General features: G+C 36.8%; 1 protein-coding gene across 1 annotated transcript in view; it reads left to right on the top strand.

Moving 5' to 3' along the window:
* Positions 1 to 20,351, top strand: part of LAMA2 (laminin subunit alpha 2) — a 338,729-nt gene that overhangs the window by 106,044 nt on the left and 212,334 nt on the right. The window contains exons 5-7 of the mRNA XM_066180303.1: positions 14,957 to 15,136; positions 17,236 to 17,325; positions 19,482 to 19,599. Of these exons, the coding sequence (XP_066036400.1) occupies positions 14,957 to 15,136; positions 17,236 to 17,325; positions 19,482 to 19,599 (388 nt within the window). The remainder of the gene's footprint in view (positions 1 to 14,956; positions 15,137 to 17,235; positions 17,326 to 19,481; positions 19,600 to 20,351) is intronic.

Genomic DNA, 20,351 nt, shown 5'->3' with positions numbered 1-20,351 from the left:
TATTTTAAGTAATTCAGATTTTTTTTCCCAAAACAATAAAAGGGAATTTTTTATTTTGATTAACATGAATTGTTCCATGTGATGCAAAATGAAAACATTTCATTTGGTCATTTAATTTTTTTTTCAATGCAAAGACAGTGTAAACAAATTTCACAAACCTGTGAATGGATGACATGTGACAGTCTTTTGCTTAGAATGCAAAAGAAAACTTCAGCAAGTAGAGATCTTATCAGATGCAATACTTGCATCCAAGATGTTCTGCTTCCCAGGTTTTTAGCATACTTTGAGTCAGGCTGTCCGGCTAGGTGACACAGGTTCATTAAGAAATAATGAGTTAGGTTTTTTCTGGGCTGAAATCCAAATGTCCCATCAGTTTAGGATCTTTCTTATCCTGCTTTTCCATCTTACAGTACACAGTTAGTTTTTTTGTACTGATTAGTAGTAGGGCCAGCCAACAGGATCTGTAGGTAAATGATGCTTGTTTTTAAAAGATCTTTCTGCTGAAGTCAGCAGTAACCTTCAGATCAGGTCTGCCATGGAGGGTGTTAATCTCATTTTATTCAGTGTTGCACCACTTCAGAGGTTGAACAGTTCCTGCTCAACACTCTTGGATTACTCATACTTCATTCTCCCCATTGGTTTTGGTTTATATTTTCTTGGCTTCCTTTCCCACCCCCACCTTCTGGCTACAGCAGCTTCAGCCATGCTGAAGCCATGGTTTTGGATTTTTTTGGATACCACCATTGTTTTGGATACCATTTGTAAGATTGGTTTTAGTGAAATGACTGTGGTAACTCCTACTTGTAAGCCTTCTTTTTCAAGTGATTTGAAAGGACTTTGTAGCAGCCTAGAAGGTTACTTGTGTCTACCAAGAAGGGATATAATATTGATTTTCTTCCAGAATTTTGGCACATAAGATTTCAGCTGCTCCAAAATTTCCATTTGGAATAACTTTGAAAGAACTTATTTACAAAAAGAAATAAAATGGATTAGAGGTTTGGAAAAAGATTTGGGTATACTTCATTTTGTTGCTTTTGGGGCTTTGTCTTTTTTAAAAAAATTGGTTATTTGGCTTAGTACAACTAAACTTGAGTATCTGATCTGAGAAAAAGATCTTTAACAAATGACTGCCAAACAGATGGATACATCTTAAATATTCTGTTTACACAATAATGGTATATTGCCTCACTAATGTAATATTAATGTTTCCTGTTTTCTTAATTGATATTGAAAGTTATGTGAAGTAAAAGGTGAACATTTGACATATGTGCTCAGTATCATAGGAAAGTATTGAAAACAGAGAATTTAATTTAGACAGTTTTAAATTATTTTATTATGTATGATGAGAATTCTTTGCAATAATTTATTCAAAACTTCTACAACTAATTTTGCAAGTTGGTAATTTCATAATTACATTATAGCAATATTCAATGCTAACTTTTGCCTAAGAAAAAGGAAACTTCAGTAATATTTTCAAGCTGATAGTTCATACTGAACTTGAGCTTCTGATATTTAATACTAGAGAAAAAAAGAATGGATAAAAATATGAAAAGAACTTATAAGTTATGCTGCAAAGAGGAAAAAAATTGCGGAAAGCTGGGTATAAGTAGTATTGCAGTCTCCTGTTATTGTGAAAACAAGAGACAGGATATTTACTGGTACATCTGTGTGGGCCAAGTTGGAATGAAAGTTTCTTTTATGTAGTTAGATAGTCCACTTTTCTATCTTGGAACATCTTCTCTCACTGAGCAGAAACGGATGTTGTAATTTCTACTATTTCTCGAAAGAAAAGTGATTAATCATTTGAATCATAATACTTAAAAAGTAATGAACTTGCAATATGCAAAAAACATACTATACAGAGCAGTCTTTCAATCTGAAGTCAAATTGATCAGATTATTTACCTTTTTTCTTTAGCATCCTCTGTTTATTGACCACAATGATTACTGGAAAGAGATGTGCTACAGGTCTATATGTAGATCTGTGACAGATTTTTCAAATTTTAAAAGGAGGATTCATGCCTGTAAATGTAGTTTATAACAACATACTCTTTCAGCATTCCAAAGGGAACTGGTATGCTTAAGCGTTGGTATTTACTTGAATGACCCAAATTTCTCTCCTTGGGTTTGGTAGCAGATTTTTGGATGGTAATAGATTTCATTCTAACAGCAAAACAAGAGTAGTAGGTATTTGATGAGGGTTTTTTGTCTTCTGTTCGATTAGAGGAACTGAAGATCTGTTGTGAGTGGTGGGGTTTGTTTTTTTGGGTTTTTTGTTTGTTTTTATGTTGTTGTTTTGCTTTGCAGTTTGTTTATTTGTTTTGTTTTGTTTTGTTGTTACCGTGGGCATTTACTGGGCGAAGTAATAGCTTTATTGTCAAAAAATAAGGTTTTTTTTTTTTTAGAGGAGGAATTAGTTAAAATCTGGGCAGACTATGTGAAGGAGTGACTTTAATCATTAAAATCTCATTGAAGCAGGGAGATACGAATATGTCAGCCTGAGGCCAAATGTAGGTATGCTTTCATGTCAGTGCAAAGGAGTTGTATAGAAAAGAAAGGAAAAACCGAACTGCAAAGTTTACCTGGAATTTTCAGTTTAAAAGCTAAATGTTACAGAAATTCAACAGAAGAAAAGTTAGTCAATTAAACACTGTGGTCCAATGGACAAATTACTTAAAATTCAGATTATTTAAAAATCAAATTATTTGATTGAGGTACGGAGTCAAGAACATTTGAATGAAGAAAGCAGAGTGACAATCTGGGTAAGCAGACAGACTGTTCCAGCAAACAGCTGTCTGTCATGGAAAATGGGTATATCATCCCTAAGGAAGAGTAGGAAGTTAGGACTGTAGTACTACCTAGTCAAGGTGGTGAAACTACATAAGGAGGCTCTGAAGCAAAAAATTAAGGCAAAAACTCACTATACTGAAAAAGTAAAGTATTAGCTTCCCGTAGGCTGGGTATCTGTCACAAAAGCTGATTTTGAAATCCGTTTGAATGTTCTTTCAAGAAGCAATACAATGATACAACTAAGAATATGAGATTTAACTCAAAATGTTGTGAGAAGAGGTACAAGGCAGGATGGCTCAAAATACTGTTTTTTAAAGATTGTTCTGTGAAATGGCAATAATATTCTCACTGTTTAATGTTAAGAAAAAATTGAAAAAGAGTAAAAAACAATTGAGCAATCTCTGTGGCTGGAAATATATTTTACATGTTTTCTTTTTAAATATGTAGGAGCTTATGCATGCTATTTGGGGAAAAAAAAAAAAAAAAAAAAAAAAAAGAGTAGATCTTAGAGTATCCAAAAAGGTAGCAGCATAAAGTACGTGAGTATTAATAGGTATTAGAAACTGAAGGGCATCATATAAAAGCAAGTAAACCAGGAATTTTACAAATTAACATAAAATGTCAGTAAGGCAAAAAAATAGTCAGGAACCAAACTGCTGCCCTTTCCTACCAAAAAAGTGTTTGTGCTGGAGGCCTAAAAAATGCAAAGAGAAGCGTTTTCAAGCACATCAGAAAAATAAAGCTGATAGCCAAGTGAGATATAATAGAAGTGCCAAGGACAGCAAATCCGTAGCAGGTGGATTCTGTGGCTTGAGCTTCCTGCAGAGGGACATAACAATGTAGCCACAGTGCAGCTTTTCTTTGTTTTAGAAGTTGGAGGATCTTCTGAAGAAAGAACAGATCCAAAAGAGCAGTTTAAAGGCCTTGGTAGACTTGTTCCCCAGCTTTTATTGCTGATCACGCTGTGGGAGATATTCCTGTGGTCAGTTGGGGTCAGCTGTCCCAGCTGTGTCCCCCTCCTGACCCCTTAAGCTCCCCTATGCTCCTCACTGAGGGAGGCCGGGTGAGATCCTAAAAAGGTCTTGGTGCTGTGCAAGTGCTGTTCAGCAGTAGCTGGAATATCTCTGTGTTATCAACACTGTTTTCATCACAGATCCAAAGCACAGCCACACACAAGATACTGTGAAGAAAATTAACTTTGTCCCAGCCAAAACCAGCACATGTAAGTTTCATATAGTCAACCAGTTGACTATATGTCATTTTATTTCATATATCATAACTGAAATCTGAAAAATCCAGACATTTGAGAGTTTGACAAAACCTTGACAAGTGTAGTTTTTTGTAATTAAAGTAAGCACTACTATTTTTGTAACTTTTCAACAATTAATCATGATGGGAGCAAAGAACAAAAAGCACATTTCTTGCTCATAATTCTTTGATCTCCTGTGTTTTACAGAAGATTTCTGTTGGTGTTCCTAGCCTGGACTGTTCATTCTGTGCTACTTAGAAATGGATTTTTTCCCTCCCCTGACTTTTCTTCCAGAAGCTGCTGTAAAATATCTCCAAAGTCTGAACAGGTCAGGTTCATAGTTGGAGAGGTATCAAAGTTTGTCGTATTCTACAACTGAGTGTCCTATCTATTCTTTCTTTTAAATCGTTGTAAATGGTTTTAAAGGAAATGAATGCTTACCATTCACAGGGATCCCATCTGGTTTTCAAAAGGATTCATCAGTTTATGTTCCAAATGACATGACACAGATGTTGCTAGAACTTTGAGTCCAACACTATACAGTAACTGTAATGAACTTTTCCACACATGGATTTCCATCACAAAAAAAAAACCTGAAAAGTTTTGTTAAAATTGCTCCAGCCTAAAATTCTTCAGAGTTGTGGTTCAAAACAAGAATGTTGCACCAATGTAAAGCATATTACCACAGTTTATTTAATGATAACATTCAGGAGCAGATGTACTTGTTTACTGTTTGAACAACTTAAATCCTCTCATTCTCCCTCTTTTACATCAGCAGTTGTTTTTGGCAGCTGTTTGCAACTGCTTACAGCTGTTAAAAGTTCCTGTGGATTTTATTTCTACTGGTCACAATGCTGTACTGGCAATAATTTGTCTGTGATTCCTTACTGTATCTCATTTAGAAGGAAAAATACAGTGTGAAGTGCCATGAGTTTTTAGGATAATCGTACAATGAATAATAAATCATAAAATCTTGGTGGGAAAGGGGGGATGGGTGTTGTTTGGGTGAGTTTTTTTTTACTATTGTTTTGTTCGGCATACTTAGAAAACTTTTTGTTAAATCTGAAGATCAGAATGCTTTTTATTATAATGTTGAAGGAAATATAACTTACGTTTTTTATTTATTTGAAATTACTTTTCTCTTTTGTGATCATTGTCCAAGAAGAGGTGTATTACTTTGAAAAGTAGTAAAGAAAAATGTACTTTTTTGTAGTTTCATCTCACTCCAGTGCTTTCTTAAAAAGTAGCATACTTTGGATTTTAATCTTGTACTTTTTTGAGTAATTTTGGAGAATGTGTTTAACAGACCACTACATTTCATCCTTTTAGCAGAGAGTTGATCATGTTTAACTCAGTAATGCCTAGGTATTTCTCCTCTGCTTGATCAGAACTCAGACTAACATAATTTTTATAACTGCTTTGCAGCTAGAGTTGCCATTGTCATCTGCACAAAATACCTTTTGCCATCTTAAGAGATGAAGTCTCACTTCTAAGTACACATAGAAGAGCCAGTAGAGCACAAACTACCATGGTTGTGTACAGTTTTCCAGGCCTTGCATCTTGTCTGAGTCCCCCATGGTCAGTAGTACACATAACTAGTGCTGAAACTACAGCTCAGTGCAATGCTGCCACTTACGTAAGACAGTTACAACAAGAAAATAAAAACTTGAAATTATATAAATACACTTTCAAGATAATCAAATTTCTTATTATTCTGTGATTTATTAAGTGCTATTTCTCTGACAATGAACAGTCTGTTTACAAACATGCAAGATGACAAATTGTTTTTTGTCCAAAAATGACAAGCGTGAGAATTTCAGGAGCCATAAAAAAGCAGTGGCTTGAATAGGCAAGTGAAATTGGAAAGAGAAAAATGACAAAAGCAAGTTAATCAAAACTGAAGCAATGAAGCCCTATTTAGCTTAAGCTGTAGGGTATAGTTGTCAATGACACAATGGTATTTGCTAAACAGTTTGTTAAACTGACATTTGCCTGTATTCTTAGGGGGAATGAATTAGTTGAGATACAATCTGACATGCATAGCCCTTGACATTTTAATGCAAGTTTAAGCATTGCATTTCAAGCAGCTCTTGTAATCATTAGTGAGGCACAGAAGGGAGTTGTGCTTTCACTTACTAAACCACTAATTTATTAAGATAGTGAGATGTTTATTAGAAATATAGCAAAATTTGCCAAATATACCATTTCTTATACACAATTATTATGAATATGTATTTATGAAGAAAAATTGGATGCTGAGTTCTGGCTTATGCTTCCATTTCCTATTCTAGTTGTGAAATCAACTCTAATGATAGGTTAGGTCTTGCAGTAAGAAAACTCACAAAAATGTTGTCTTTAGGGATTAAATATAAGATACCAAGAGATTAATTAATCAGCAGTAATTTTCCATCTACTGCAAATGAGCCATTTGCAACAGATAATTAAAGGCGGTATTGGATAGGAGAATTACGAGGGCTACTGAATCACCTGTTGAAAAAATTATTTTCAGCATTGTTCGTCTTCATATGGATGTGCTTGCATAACTTGAGAATGTAAATCATGGGGTACTTCTCCCATTAGATCATTTTAATGCTGACATTTTTGTCTTCCCTCCCAATTATCAAGTTGCAAAACCTTTTGTGCAGGACAGAAGCTTTTCTTTCCTGTAGGCTGCTGTCAGAGATTAAATTTTAGTGTGACACTGACCTTTCTTGACAATAGTTTAGGGTCAGACCACTGCCTTACACAGTGCGCCAAGGTTGAAGCCCATGGTCTTGATATAAGTACAAAATAAACTATTGAGTACTTGAACAAAGGGAGTTCTTTACCACTACTAGCCAAAAATTATTGTAGGATGATGTTCCCAGTCCATCCTTGTAACAAATTATCCTAAATAGCTTTCTCTTTTTATGAAAGAATTAAGTCTTTCAGTTTATCAGTGAAAAGTGTGTTGGTTAGTGGTGCTGTTTTCTGGAAAAGAAAGTGAGCATAAAAACTCCATGCCACACAGTGACACAGCTGGGGTTTTTTATATCCTACAAATAGCTTGAGATTGATTGCACTCAAATTGCTTGGCAAAGTAATGGGCTTCAAATACCAAAGCACTAAGTAGAAAAATACACCACTTGGATTCATACATGGGTATTTTAAAGTCGTATGAGAGCATGGTACATACTTAAAATTCTTAAAACCTTTGTTAAAGTGTGTTAATTTTAAGTAACTCAGCAGTTGATAATATACATTAATGCCAAATGGCAGTGTTTTTACTGTTGCATTAACAACAGGGGCAGCTAACATGATGCATGCTTGCATATCATTTCATGCCAGAAACACACACAGAAGGAGAGGCAGAAGGAGTGGTTTTAGGTGCTCAGCCGTGGTGGTGAGGCAGTCTGGGCCCAGCCCTGGGCAGTGGTGCCATGACTGCCCCGGTACAGCAGAGCCCTTAGCTCAGGCCGAGTTCCAGAGCCAGGATGCAGATTTTAACCTCTGAGACTGTAAGAACTGTCTGGGACCTTGCTGAGGTTAAGTGAGACAGTGTACTTACCTACAGAATGGGTGATGCATTTGGGTATTTGTGCCATCAAGTAGAGGACTGCAGAAGGATGTCAGTAGATGTCCAGTGGACTGCACAGCATGAGAGGTGATAAAAGTGAATAACCAAGTTTTATCTGTCACTCTGCAGCCTGAAGCCACAACTGTACAAAAAAAGAGAGACAGGCAGAGTCTGTGCCTGTTGGTCCAGAAATGGAGACTCCCGTGATGGTGAAGACTGTGAGCTGGTTACTTTTGACACCAGGAGGGGGGCCCTTTCTTTGCCTGCAGATGGGCAGCTACATGACAATTCAGTGCCTGGTTGCATGCAGTGGCCTGGGAGCTCTGTTCAATGAGATGTGAGCCAGCTGTGCCTACATAACCCAGGAGCATTGGGAGGAAGCTGAGTGAGACTAGGGGTGTACGTTAAGTGGTACATAAGCCAGCAAGGTGCCCTTGCAGGCAGTGAAAACCAAGAGTATACTGGGCTACATTAGTCAGACAGTCACCAGAAGGTTGAGGGAGCTGATGGGAACACACTTGAAGAGCTGAGTCCTGTTCTGGGCTCCTCAGTAATAGACAGACATGGACATGTTGGAACAAGTCTGGGAAATGTTTGGGAAGACAAATAAGGACTTGGAGACTCAGTCCAGTAAGTAGAGGCTGAAAGGGCAGGGTTTGCTTGGATTTGAGAAGTCCCAGGGAGACTTGATAATTATTTTAAAAGTATTTGGTGGGGTGCAGGGTAATACTTTTCTCTGTCCTGGAGACCTATTACAAGTAAAGTATAAATAAGTCCTTTTTCATCAGTATATGAGATTTGCCTACTGCCAAAAATAACAAAAAGTTTCTTAGGCTGTTTGTCTCTTCTTCATTGCCACAAACCCAATGAAGCATGTTGTCAAATTCTAGTTGTAGGTCTCCTGGTCACCTGGCTGGAGCACATTGCAAGCCTTTTCAGGTGCCTTTGTTACAGAAGCTAGGGTTGGATGGATCCAAGTATTGCCCAGTAGCCAGACCCAGCAGCTGAGAAAGGTTACCTTGATAATTAATACCGGCCTGTAAAGGGTTTTGGGAAAATGTGACACTATAGGCATGACAGAAACAAGGAGCTGTTTAGGAATGATTGACTGGCTTGTAGAGGAGAGGCACTATAGATTTAATAACATAAGAAAGTCAACAGAAATAAAATGGTATATGAGATCCCTGTGAACTAAAATTCAGCACCGAAACTGGGACAGCATCACTTTAATGTTGTATAAGCAGAGGTGTGGAACTGAGGCGTTCTTGCCGAAGGAAGGCTAGGAATATAATAACAACTTTCTACAGCCCTTTGGCAGACTCTCTAGGTGTTACAATAAAATGTAGTGCAAAAGAGTATTACTTAAAAACCTGAATGTTCTTGGTGCAGCTAGTACAGGAACACATGCTTTTGTTGAAAACAGAGCACAGATCCAGGCCCAAATAATTAACTGTCAAATAATTATGTAGTTACACTCACATGCAGGCTACATTTTAGAATGGTCTCAGAAATCATACATCATGTTTAATGCATAAACCAAGGAAAGAGATTAGATATCAAAATTAACTGATGTTATTGGTAAATAGGCGTCTTATCTTTTCCTGTAAATGAGGCAGAGGTAAGAAAATAAGTTCCAGCAAATGAAATGTTAAACTGCAATAAAGATGTGAAAAAGATTCTGAGTGACTGAGTTGAAATAAACCTTTTTCAGACACATCAGATTCAGGAAGTCTGCCAGAGAACTGGTGGGCTGAGAGATGATCAAAGAGTGTTCAAGAAAGATAAGGTCATCGCTGAAAAACTAAATTAATGATTTGAATCAGTTTTTTCTATAGAGACTGTCAGGAGGGTTTCTGTACTGGAAACATTATTTACAGGAGAGGAGTTGGAGAAACAGTTGCAAACTAGGTTGTTAACTGAAGAGGTGCAGAAGCAATGGATAAATTGAACAGTGAAAAGGAACTCAAGGCTAAAATAGGTGAATTATAACAGTTATTATTTAACCCCTCACTGTCAGATATTCTCAGTAACTGAGGAGCATGCAGCATCAAATGAAACACTTATTTTTTAGTAGCGTTCCTCAGTCATCCAAGGAAACTACAGATCTGGAAGCACGATACCTGTGCAAAGCTAATTAATAGTAAAGAAATGAAATGAAGAATAGATCTGGTAGAAAGAAATTTCTTTGTTCCAATTTCAGAAGTGGAAGTATTAAGTGAATTTAGTAGGCGGCAGATCTAAAACCAGGAAAGGAAAGATCTCTTTCCCTACAACATGTAAATGTGATGAGAAAATCCTAATTAAGTGATGGTGTAGATATTGAAAGGTGACTTGGATTAAGGTGAGACTGAGTTCAAGGAAGTCTTTTGAGGTTTACCAGATGTAGAGAAACTACCTATAGCTCAGCAAATCCCTGAGGAGGTATTTTGTATGCTTGCCTTCATCGTACTGTTAGCATGCTGACTTGGATGCTGCATGGGACAGACTGCCAAGCTGGATAGGTCTTTTGGTTCTGACATGGTCCAGAGATTCTAATGTACTTGAGATGTCCTTTGAATATATTTGGTAGTGTCCCTGTTGTTCAGCATTCTTGCAGGCAATCTAAAAAATCAGAAAGCTGCGTAATAGCAGCATTTGTTGGTAATGCGAAATTTAAGCTAATTCGTTCTATTAGCAGCCTATGATACTACATGAAAAATACAATATGAAAATGAGGGTTGCTAAAAGCAATGTAATACATGTAAGAAGAAAAAAAGAATTATGCATGAATGCTGATGGGCTACTCTTAGACTAAATTCTCTTCAGAGTAGAGAACTTGTAACATCCTCCACAGTTTTCAGATAAGAAAAAGTTGATTTATCATCATACTGAATTTAAAAAATTAAAAGATATTGACTGCTCACAATTTCCTAAAATGAAAAATTAGAACACTTTCAATTAAGTTGAGTTCCAGATTTAAAAGGAAAAAGAAAACAAACAAAGAACAACACTGCCAGAGGCCAGTTATTTCCTTGGGTTTTTTTGGTTTGGTTTGGTTTGGTTTTTTGGGGTTTTTTTGTTTGTTTGTTTGTTTGTTTCTTTTTTTTTTTGTTTTGTTTTGTTTTTCTTTTTTCTTTTTAAAAAGCAAATTTCCTCACACTGGGACAAGTGTTTGTAGTGATGAAAAACATAACAATTGAAAAAGGGAGTAGAGCTATAATACAGAAAAGGGCAACTGGTAGACACTAAGCACTATGACTCAGATTCATCCTGTAGCTCAGGAAGCCTTTAGACTGATTAGTCAGAGGAAGTGACCGTGTTGTATTAGAGGGATTAGTGCCTAAATGCTCTGTTTCTTGTAGTCCTTTGTAACCATTTTCTTCTGACCTCTGTTGGAAATTCCTAAAGATTCCATTTGTTGGAATATAGTCATGGACAAATGCCTTGTTAAGGAAAAGTTTTCTTTAGTTGAAATCTGAGTGTCTTACATTTGGAATCCAGAATTATGAATATAACTTCAGTCTTGGAATTGGTAAATTAAAGTTGTCCATAAAACCTGAACAAAATTTGACATTGTTTCCTCATGGGGGCTTGGATTTCCCAAGCTGTAGTAGCCCAGTGGGTCGATTAAAGTATTAATATTTTCCTGGAAGACTCAGCTCTGGATCTTTGCTCTGCTGTAGAACTGTGGAGTGGCTCATAATGCAGCGTGGGCACAGCTAGCACAGACCTTCAGCTGATGTGTGCGAGGGGGGCTAATCTTCACAGGAGCTATACGAGAAGTACTGTGATGATCCTATGTGGCATAGGGGAGATGCTTAGTGAGGATTGTGTTCACTGGGACAGTTTTCAAGTCCAATTCAAACATATTTGGAGGGCAGGGGCCACATTAGAGCCTTGACTGAAAATGTGCTGTCCTGGGAACAGTGTCTTACAAACAGGTGCAAGATGGTGGAGGGAGATGAAAATTGTAAGTGTGCTCAGGAAAAACTCAGTGATGTCTCATTGGGAGAGTCATATTAAAAATATTGTAAATCTAAACCTATTTAAGCTTCTTTAAATTAAGATTCTTACTGATTTTTTTCTGATTAATGACAGATGTTCCTAAAGTATTTTTAATTTCTTCCTTATTCTCTTTTCAAGGAGTAGGAACAACTTGATTGGACAGTTTTCAACTTAATTCTAAATGTTTCTAGGAAGAAATGAATGATTTCATCACAGATGTTTATAGGAGGAGAAACAATTTAGGGTAGTTAATTTTGCCAATGTCAAATTTTCACTTCAGATTCATTTTGATAAAACTATTCTCTTTTGAATTTTCTTGTCTCAATGTCATTTTGCTGTACATACTTGAGCAGGTGTGATATTTCACACAGGACATGGCTACATTTCAAAAATTATGTGAACTTAATTGTTGTTTTAAAATGAAATTGTGAGACATTTAAAGACAAAGCTTAAAAATAATGTAAATGGAAGTCATCATCTTACTAGATTAGCCTTGCGAAATAGATGAACTTCTGGCAGAGAGATCCTTTCAAAAATAGGGTCTATTCTAAAATGAATACCTTCGGTTTTATTTTGTTAATTTATATTTTAGTTCTGTAAAACTGCCATTCCAAGGGGTGTTTTTTTCCCTCATCAGTGTCTGTAGACTAAATTTGTTGTTTTTAAAATAATCAAAAGGTATGACTGCTGATTGTCAATGGTGTCATTTGTGGTCAAGCGGTGTCTGTGATTAATACTTTTAACTTTCTGTGGGCACTTACTTCTTTTGATACATGTGATTTCACCTGCATCTTTCTCTCCCCACCCCCAAAATCTTTATTTTTGTCTTTTTGAAGAGTTAGTCAAATTGCCATGCATGGCTTATTGCCACAGTGCTGTTCCATCAGACTGAGCAAAGTGCTACTTTAGATTTTTTTCTTCTTTATCTCTGGAATATCAAAGTTCAGTGTTTAGTATTCTATTGCTTTAAACCATAACCCATGTATTTTTGCTGGCTGTATGAAAGAAATCTATTGGATCCTGTTTTAAAGGAAGGCAGTAATGGTGTGAAAAAATACTCTGAAGAAATATGTTTCCTTGCTCACAAGTAAATATAATGCAAAAAAGTCTTTAGGCATGTGTTTTTGCTAAAATTCTACTTCTTTTGGAAGGATCTGTCAGTTTCCACTTGACTTACTGCCACCTTCCCCAGGCTTCTTTTGAAGTTTTCTCTCCACACATGTTCTCTCTCTTTTCACCAGGGACGTGAGTAGTTCTCTGGTCATGTGCTTTTGTCCTATTTGTAGCCAGACATTTCTCATTCAGGACCTCCTCCTTGCTTCCTCTGGGGTTTTCATTATAACCTTTTGTTTGCACCATGTCTTTTTCATAGCATTTTATTCTGTTTGTTTCCAGCTGTGTCCTTTAGTTACATGTAGTCAGGTGTAGAATTGAATCAGAGCTCAGTGACTGAGTAGGAGGTAGTGAAATCACCTCATCCTGAGATAACATGGCAGAAATCCAGAGGTGCTGATTCATACACAAGCAAGATGGAATTGATGGCTGCTCCTGGCAGACTGGTTCCCAGTGATTTGATGTACTTGTAGATACAGGGGAGCAGAATGCTGGACATAATGAGGTTTAGGGTTTCCCTCTTGGTAGTAAAAATCAGAGTATCACAGAATTGTTAGGGTTGGAAGGGACCTCTGAAGAGCATCAAGTCCAAGCCCCCTGCCAAAGCACAGTCACCTAGAGCAGGTTACACAGGAATGCATCTAGGTGGGTTTTAAATGTCTTGGGAGAGGGAGATTCCATGACCTCCCTGAGCAGCCTGTTCTGGTGCTCTGTCACTGTCAATGTAAAGAAGTTCTTCCTCAATGCTGAGGTGAAGCTTCTTGTGTTTAGAGACATTGCTCCTTGTCCTGACATCACTGAAAAAGTCTGGCACCATCCCCTTGACACCTGCCTTTTAGATAAATATGTGAGTTGATAGTGTCACATAGGCAATGCAAGACAGCAGTTGTTCAGTAAGTCTATCCAGCACCTCCAAAAACTCCAGGAAACGAGAGCTGCTTTCCTGGGAGCAGTAGATTTACAGTCTCTTTCCTCAGTGTGAGGCAGCCACTGCTGAGTGAGTGCCAGCAAGTGTTTGGAGTGCAGCTGTTTGCCTAAACCAGCAGTGATATGACCATGTTCAACGACAGAAAATGGCTGTGTGGCCTGACCTCTCACTCAGAGCACTGAGGTATGAGGCAACACATGTTCATGGCAAAGAATAAATAATGCTCTTATTCGTTCCAATGTTCGGCTTATTTGGCTTAACATCTGAAAATTCCTTCAGTGTACCAGCCTGTAATAAAAATGCCCCAATTAAAATTTAACACTTGAGAATACAGGAAAATTAATGGTTTCTTTCTCCCTCTAGGTGCTCATTAACAGTATTTTGCTATACTTGACATGCTTGTTCTTGTAGGCCTTTTCCAAGAACTGTCCTCTGGCAGCCCATCTGCTTTATTTAGTTGATTCAGAGCTAATGTGTGCCATGGTCAGCTACAAAGACAGGAGGGGAAGAAGATCTCTTGTTTTTGTTGCCTTGTCCTTGATGCTTCAGTTGGGGTCAGAGAGTCTCTATGAAGGACCCACAGAGCTTGCCTAGAAGATTTCTAGACTTTAGGATAGGGCAGGCAGAGAAAGGGGGAGGTATATTGTTGCAGAAACCACAGTGTAGGCAGAGAATGGTAGTGTCTTTGGAAAAACAAATGCTAAACAAAATTCTCAGCAGTGATAAAGACTTTCCTCAGGGACCAGGTGAAAACAGTTGCAACCCAGGAAACTGTTTCACCTTGCTGAGAACAAGATTCAAAGGAGAAGATGTGTAAAGAGTCTGTGGGAAAGGAGAGGTGCTTATGAATGCTGAGTTTGTCTCATCTGACCATTGCAGTTTTCAGTATTTCAGAAGTTCAAAAGCCTTTTGATGCTTTAAGAGGTGCAAACTGACCCCTGTTGAATTGTGAATCCCATTCCAAGTATACATTCCCTTAACTCAAAATTTCTGAGCCCATTTGGTTGTATGATCACCTTTTTTCAGACTAGGGGAGGAGAAGTGAATTGCCTGCAGCATGGACACTGTTTTAGGGCCTGGGTATACATATGCAGTTTGTGCTGCAGTCTTTTTGTAGCTTGTGACTTTCCTTTGCTCTAAATGTTCTTATTATAAAGACTCTTCATGGCTGAGGTCTGTGGACACATGGAATATTTTGGGGGGAAATCTACTTTCTAAGGAAAGAAATTATTCTGCATGTACAAATGCATTAACACAATGCCTGTAATGATAATTGTTGGCCTAATCATGACAACACTGATGTAATGTAATTCCTTACTGCTTTAATAATTCTTCAGATTCACACTTCTCTAATTAATGGACGACCTAGTGCTGATGATCCGTCACATGAATTACTGGAGTTCACCTCTGCTCGCTTTATTCGCCTGAGATTCCAGAGGATACGGACACTAAATGCTGATTTAATGATGTTTGCACACAAAGATCCAGCTGAAATTGATCCCATTGTTACAAGAAGGGTAAGTTAGGACAGTGCAGTAGAAAGGCAAGTGTAGAATTTCTCTTACAATTGTAAATGCTGTACCTGCCTTTGTTTGCCATAGGAGATAATGGGAGATGATGAGTACTTGTTGTTATCTTTCAAAATCCTGGTGTTGGAGAATTCCCTGTGCACTCTATTTTGTTGTCTTCTCTAGAACAGAATTACCAATTTAACCTTTTCTGCTTAATGGTGTTATTAACATAAGCACCCAGCTCCTTTGGCTGCCAATATTTGGATGTAAGTAATTGGCAAGTGTTTGCTGTTAGTATGTCTTGCCTCTTGTACTCAATCCTTTGCTACCTTTAAAATGCCTTGAACACTCCCTTTGAGTAGAATTTCTAATTGTACTGTAAGTAATAGCAGGGCCTGAATGCAACAGTTCTGGTATTTTCATATGATTGAGGGTAGCAGTAAACATTTTGAGTTTTGCTTCAGCTTGAAAGAATGAATACAGCAATTAAACTCACACCATACCCAGACTCTGGTCTTCTCCACTGTGCCTTGTGTGTGCACACGCCTGTCTCTTCTTTTTGCAATATTCACTTCCTTTCTAAGCCATATTTCCCTGTTGTCCTGCTGATCAAATGTGGTGTTATTTTTGTTTTCCTCTGATTTTTCTACTAAGCATTCTCAAACACTGTTTTGGGGGATATATAATTTTCCATGTTTGATTATTTGTTTGTTTGTTGTTCACTTACTTTTCCTGTTGGTCACCATATTATAGTGGTAACCTAAACTTTCCAAAACAAAAATCAGTCCTGTTATGAAGGGGGGTGTATCATTATTCTTGACTTCAGTTAATATCATTTGCTAGTGATAGATAAGTGCTAAGAAAATTTGCTTCTTCTGTTTCCCATTTCTGGTTTCCATTTCCTTGTCTAAATAGAGAGTAATGGCTACTTCTGAAAGTTTGCAACAAGCCTTTTTGTTTTGAATTACAAACCCAGAATCCCTTCCAGTTGAGTGCAGTTACTGCAACCTCACTAATCATGAATACTGTGTTTATGTAAAAGTGAACATTTAATAATCTAAGTGAATAGAAATACATGGTTGAATTAGCACTTGAAAAATTACTCTAAACTCATGAAAACTGACTGCAGGTTGATACACTGATTTCTCAAACCAACAAAGAGCTGTAACTTCTGTGTGCCATCTCTCCATGAGGCTATCCTCAAAGGATCAAGGAGCAACTAAAACTTGCCACCCTTTTCAGGAAACAAAGACTAGCCACAAATTATACACTTTCTTTGTGCTGAAAGGTTAACTAGAAGTGACAAGAGTTCTCATTTTGTTTGATATATTTATTCATGATCTGATAAAGAGGTTGAACACTGTAATAGGAAAATTTGCAAATAGCATGTGTTTTGTTTGATTAGCCAGCTGTGAGCATGTCGCAGAACCCTTGCTGAAACAGAAGACAATGAATGAGATTCACTTTTCACAGGCTTTGTAATATAAGATTATAAATATCTTTCTATCCTTCTTTATGCTTAGGGCTCCTAACCCTCACCAAAGAAAAAAAGAGAAATGGTCAAATGGCAGAAAAACAGGTCAAAAATACTTAAATCTCAGTAATAAAGACTGTTTCATGATCATTCAAAAGGTCAATAATGAAAAACAGTTCTTTCCACAGTTCAGTGAATGCCCAAATTAGACCCAGCTAAGGTGAACAAAGGTGTTTCATGGGTTTTTTCCTAGCTTTTCTCCTCTTCCCATCATCATGCCTTTTCCTTTTCATATTTTCTGAAGAGAATAAATTCTATAGCATTTGACTTTTCATTATCCAGTGTGCATATAGCCTTTTCCTATTCTCATGTTTTTGTATGCTGTGTATAAATTGACATGGCTTTTGTGACTTCAAACAAATGGAACTGTGCCAATTTACACCCTTTCTTTCACTCAGCCTGAATCTGTTGATCAAGACACGGCTTGGATTACACTGTCTGCTGTATTTGTAGTAGATCAAAAAAGAAATAAAACAGGACCTGACAGTTTTGTCACAAGAAATGAATTCTGCAGTTTGGCACCTGCATTTTAGAATCCACTTAGCAATTCAATTTCTGTTTTGTCTTACAGTATTACTATTCTATAAAAGACATCTCCGTTGGAGGCATGTGTATATGTTCAGGCCATGCAAAAGCTTGTCCACTGGATCCAATGACCAATGTATGTATTTTTTTTTAATGTGCCTTATTTATAGGGTGGAACATGAGAAAAAAAATCCCTGATATTGATATTTTTCAGAGTTCTGTGAATTTATGTCTGTTTTTCAACTAGAAGAACAGTCAGAAGCAGTTCCAGAATGAAACAGTGCTAGCAGCCAGAATAATAAACATTCATACAGTGTTATCAGAAGCTTTCCTGAAATGAAAGAATAGGTTTCAGATAATTCATATTGGAAGTTTCCTAGGAAAAACAGAAATCTGGGTTACACTATGTAGCTGTAGAAATGAGCACTAACAGTCAGTCTTTTTTTTTTTTTCTTTCTTGATATTAATCAAGATGTTTCCTAAATTACTGTCCAATTGATGCTTGCAAACACATGATGGCTCTAGAATGGTGCATTGGCTATGTAGGAAGTATCAATTGAATGACCATTTAAGCTAATCTACAAAATCATGAGCTGTTTGTAGTATTTTTCAAATTGTAACTCTCTTTTTTTGCACATAGCCAATACAATCAAAACATAACCAATATAATTAATATATAAATACAATTTGTTACTGATTGTCCAGCTCTATGCACCCATTACCATTAATACTATTTACGAATATTACATGCCACAGTGTGGGATCTCTGCATGTACTATTCACTTAAGTAGGAGCTTTATAGGATTTAACTGAAAATCTTATTTGTATGTGAAATTAAGCCATCATGTAAGAAATCATTTAAAGAAATGACAAAATCTTATGGAAAATACATTTAGAGTCCTAAGCAATTTCTATGGATCCTTGTAGAAATTGAGCAAATTTCTTGGTTTAACCCCTCTGAGAATTTTCTGTAATGATATGTACAGCAAGTATTGAACTATTGTTTCAGATGCCCTTAGTAATGAAACAGCAGCATTGTCTCTGTGCCATCCGTTAGAATCAGGCCTGCCTTGGAAAATAAGTGCTGCTACTGAGATTAATACATATTTCAGATAATTTGGCTACTGGATAAAATAAAGCCATTTTGACAAGTGTGATGTCCTGTTCTGCAGGACGTCAAATGAGTATTTGTCGTCTGACCAGTATAAAAAATAGCATAAGTGAAACAGCTCAAGCCGGAAGAGATTTGGAGGTTTAAGCTCTCCAGGGATACTCTTTAGACTTAGCCATGCCAAAATAGGCTTATAAACATTATGGCTGTACTTGCTAGCAGGAAGAATCTTTCCCTTTTTATCCCAAGGAATAAACTTGCTGGAACTTACTGCCATGCTTTTCTGAAGCAGTCCTTGAGTTAGCCTTGTTTTGCAAGATTTATACTTTGTCCTGTGAGCCATGGAGTTTCTCTGGCTTGCTGGTGTGACCTTGCATGGCCTCCCAAGGACCACAGAGAATCCCCTTCACTAAATAACTATCGGGAAGGCAATTTTTACTTCTCATTTTTCCGAACTGCAGGGTTTTTTTACCTTTTTCAAGCTTCCTCTGTGGCTCAGGGAGTTTAGGTGTTCCTGACAGTAATATTTTCATACTGGGACTAACGTGGTCTTGTGGGGAACTGTAAGGTGATTGAAAGGCTGGACTTGTGCTCGTCTATTATTACTTTAAACATTCCTGCTATCCCTCCCATAGAATTAGTTACACAGTTGGAAGGTTACACGATAAGTTGACTTATCCAGTCAAAAAATAATACCAAAGTATAAAAAAAAGCAGTTTGTATTGGATCAGCCAGCAGAATTGATTCCATTCTGCTGCAGCAGAATTGCTGCATTGAAGGGAAGGATGGAGAATGGCTCACTCATTACGGGGTCAGATCAGTTTTCTTGTATCCAAGGTCTACCTGTACTTTGGCTTGTTTGTTTTGTTGAGGAACTTTCCCATCCTCCTTTCTTTATCCAGTTGGAATTAAATTCTCCTGCATTCTTAGATTCTCCTTAGATTATCTGGCCAACTATCTCCCTTTTGCTTTGTGGCTGTTTGCTTCAAATAGAACTAGAGAATTCAAACATACTTGGTAAATGCAGGATACATAAATGAATAAAAATGAATAAACAAAGGAATTACAGAGTAGACCCATTCTTAATGTTTTAATAATTTGAACTGGAATGCATATTATGTACATGGACAGACTCCTCAAATCATCACATTTTGTAAATATTTGTTTTTCTTTTAAATTAGAAATCCGTCTGTCAGTGTGAGCACAATACATGCGGAGAGACATGTGATCAGTGTTGTCCTGGTTTCCATCAAAAGCCTTGGCATGCTGGCACTCTCCTGCATAAGCATGAATGTGAACGTAAGTTGAAAGCAGTACAGAAGAGAAAATTTATTGCAACTGCTACTGAAAAACTGAAATTTGGTCTTACGTGATTTTGCAGTTAATTTGATTTTTAACCACATTGGTTTATGAATAACATTTGATGTGATGTTGCTCACTTAATTAGACTGACTCAAAAGACTTAGCAGAAAAATTACATGTAGAGTTGTGGTTTTATTGAACTCAGAGTATTTTATTGTAACATGGTGATATTTGAGGAATGAGATATTAAAAAATTGTCTTGTGTAGTTTTTATAATCATGATGGTTTTGTTTTGATAAAACAACAGGGCTATATCCTGGTAAGTAAAAAAAAAATTCTTTATAGGTTTTTCATTATATGAAGCTTTACTGGTGTGATTTCTGTATAAATGGCACTTTTATATGTTTAATGTTCATCTTTGCTGAAACAAAATATTTTTGTGTGATCAAAATGCAAGTTGAGTGTCTGATTTTTTTTTTTCCTTTTTTCTTTTTAAACCAGAAGATACAACCTATCTAGTTTTCCAACATGGAATGAAAACATACCTTGAAATATTAACTTCCCACAGGGTGGGAATTTAATTCTCAGATTTATTGTAGTAAGGGTAGTTATAATTGAACTTTAGCATCTTATTTCCAAAGGTCACATACCATTTATATTTCTGAGCGTAATAAAATCTAATGCTCCATTAACACTGTTTATTCATTTGTAGGATTTCAGCTATAATTTTATCATGAGTGATTAAAAAT

This window comes from Chamaea fasciata, unplaced genomic scaffold (genome assembly GCF_029207755.1).
Source record: "Chamaea fasciata isolate MVZ Bird 193981 ecotype frontalis unplaced genomic scaffold, bChaFas1.0.hap1 SCAF_3, whole genome shotgun sequence".
In the NCBI taxonomy this organism is placed as follows: domain Eukaryota; kingdom Metazoa; phylum Chordata; class Aves; order Passeriformes; family Sylviidae; genus Chamaea; species Chamaea fasciata.
Note: the sequence above shows the minus strand (reverse complement) of the source record. Positions and strands in the feature narration are given on the sequence as shown.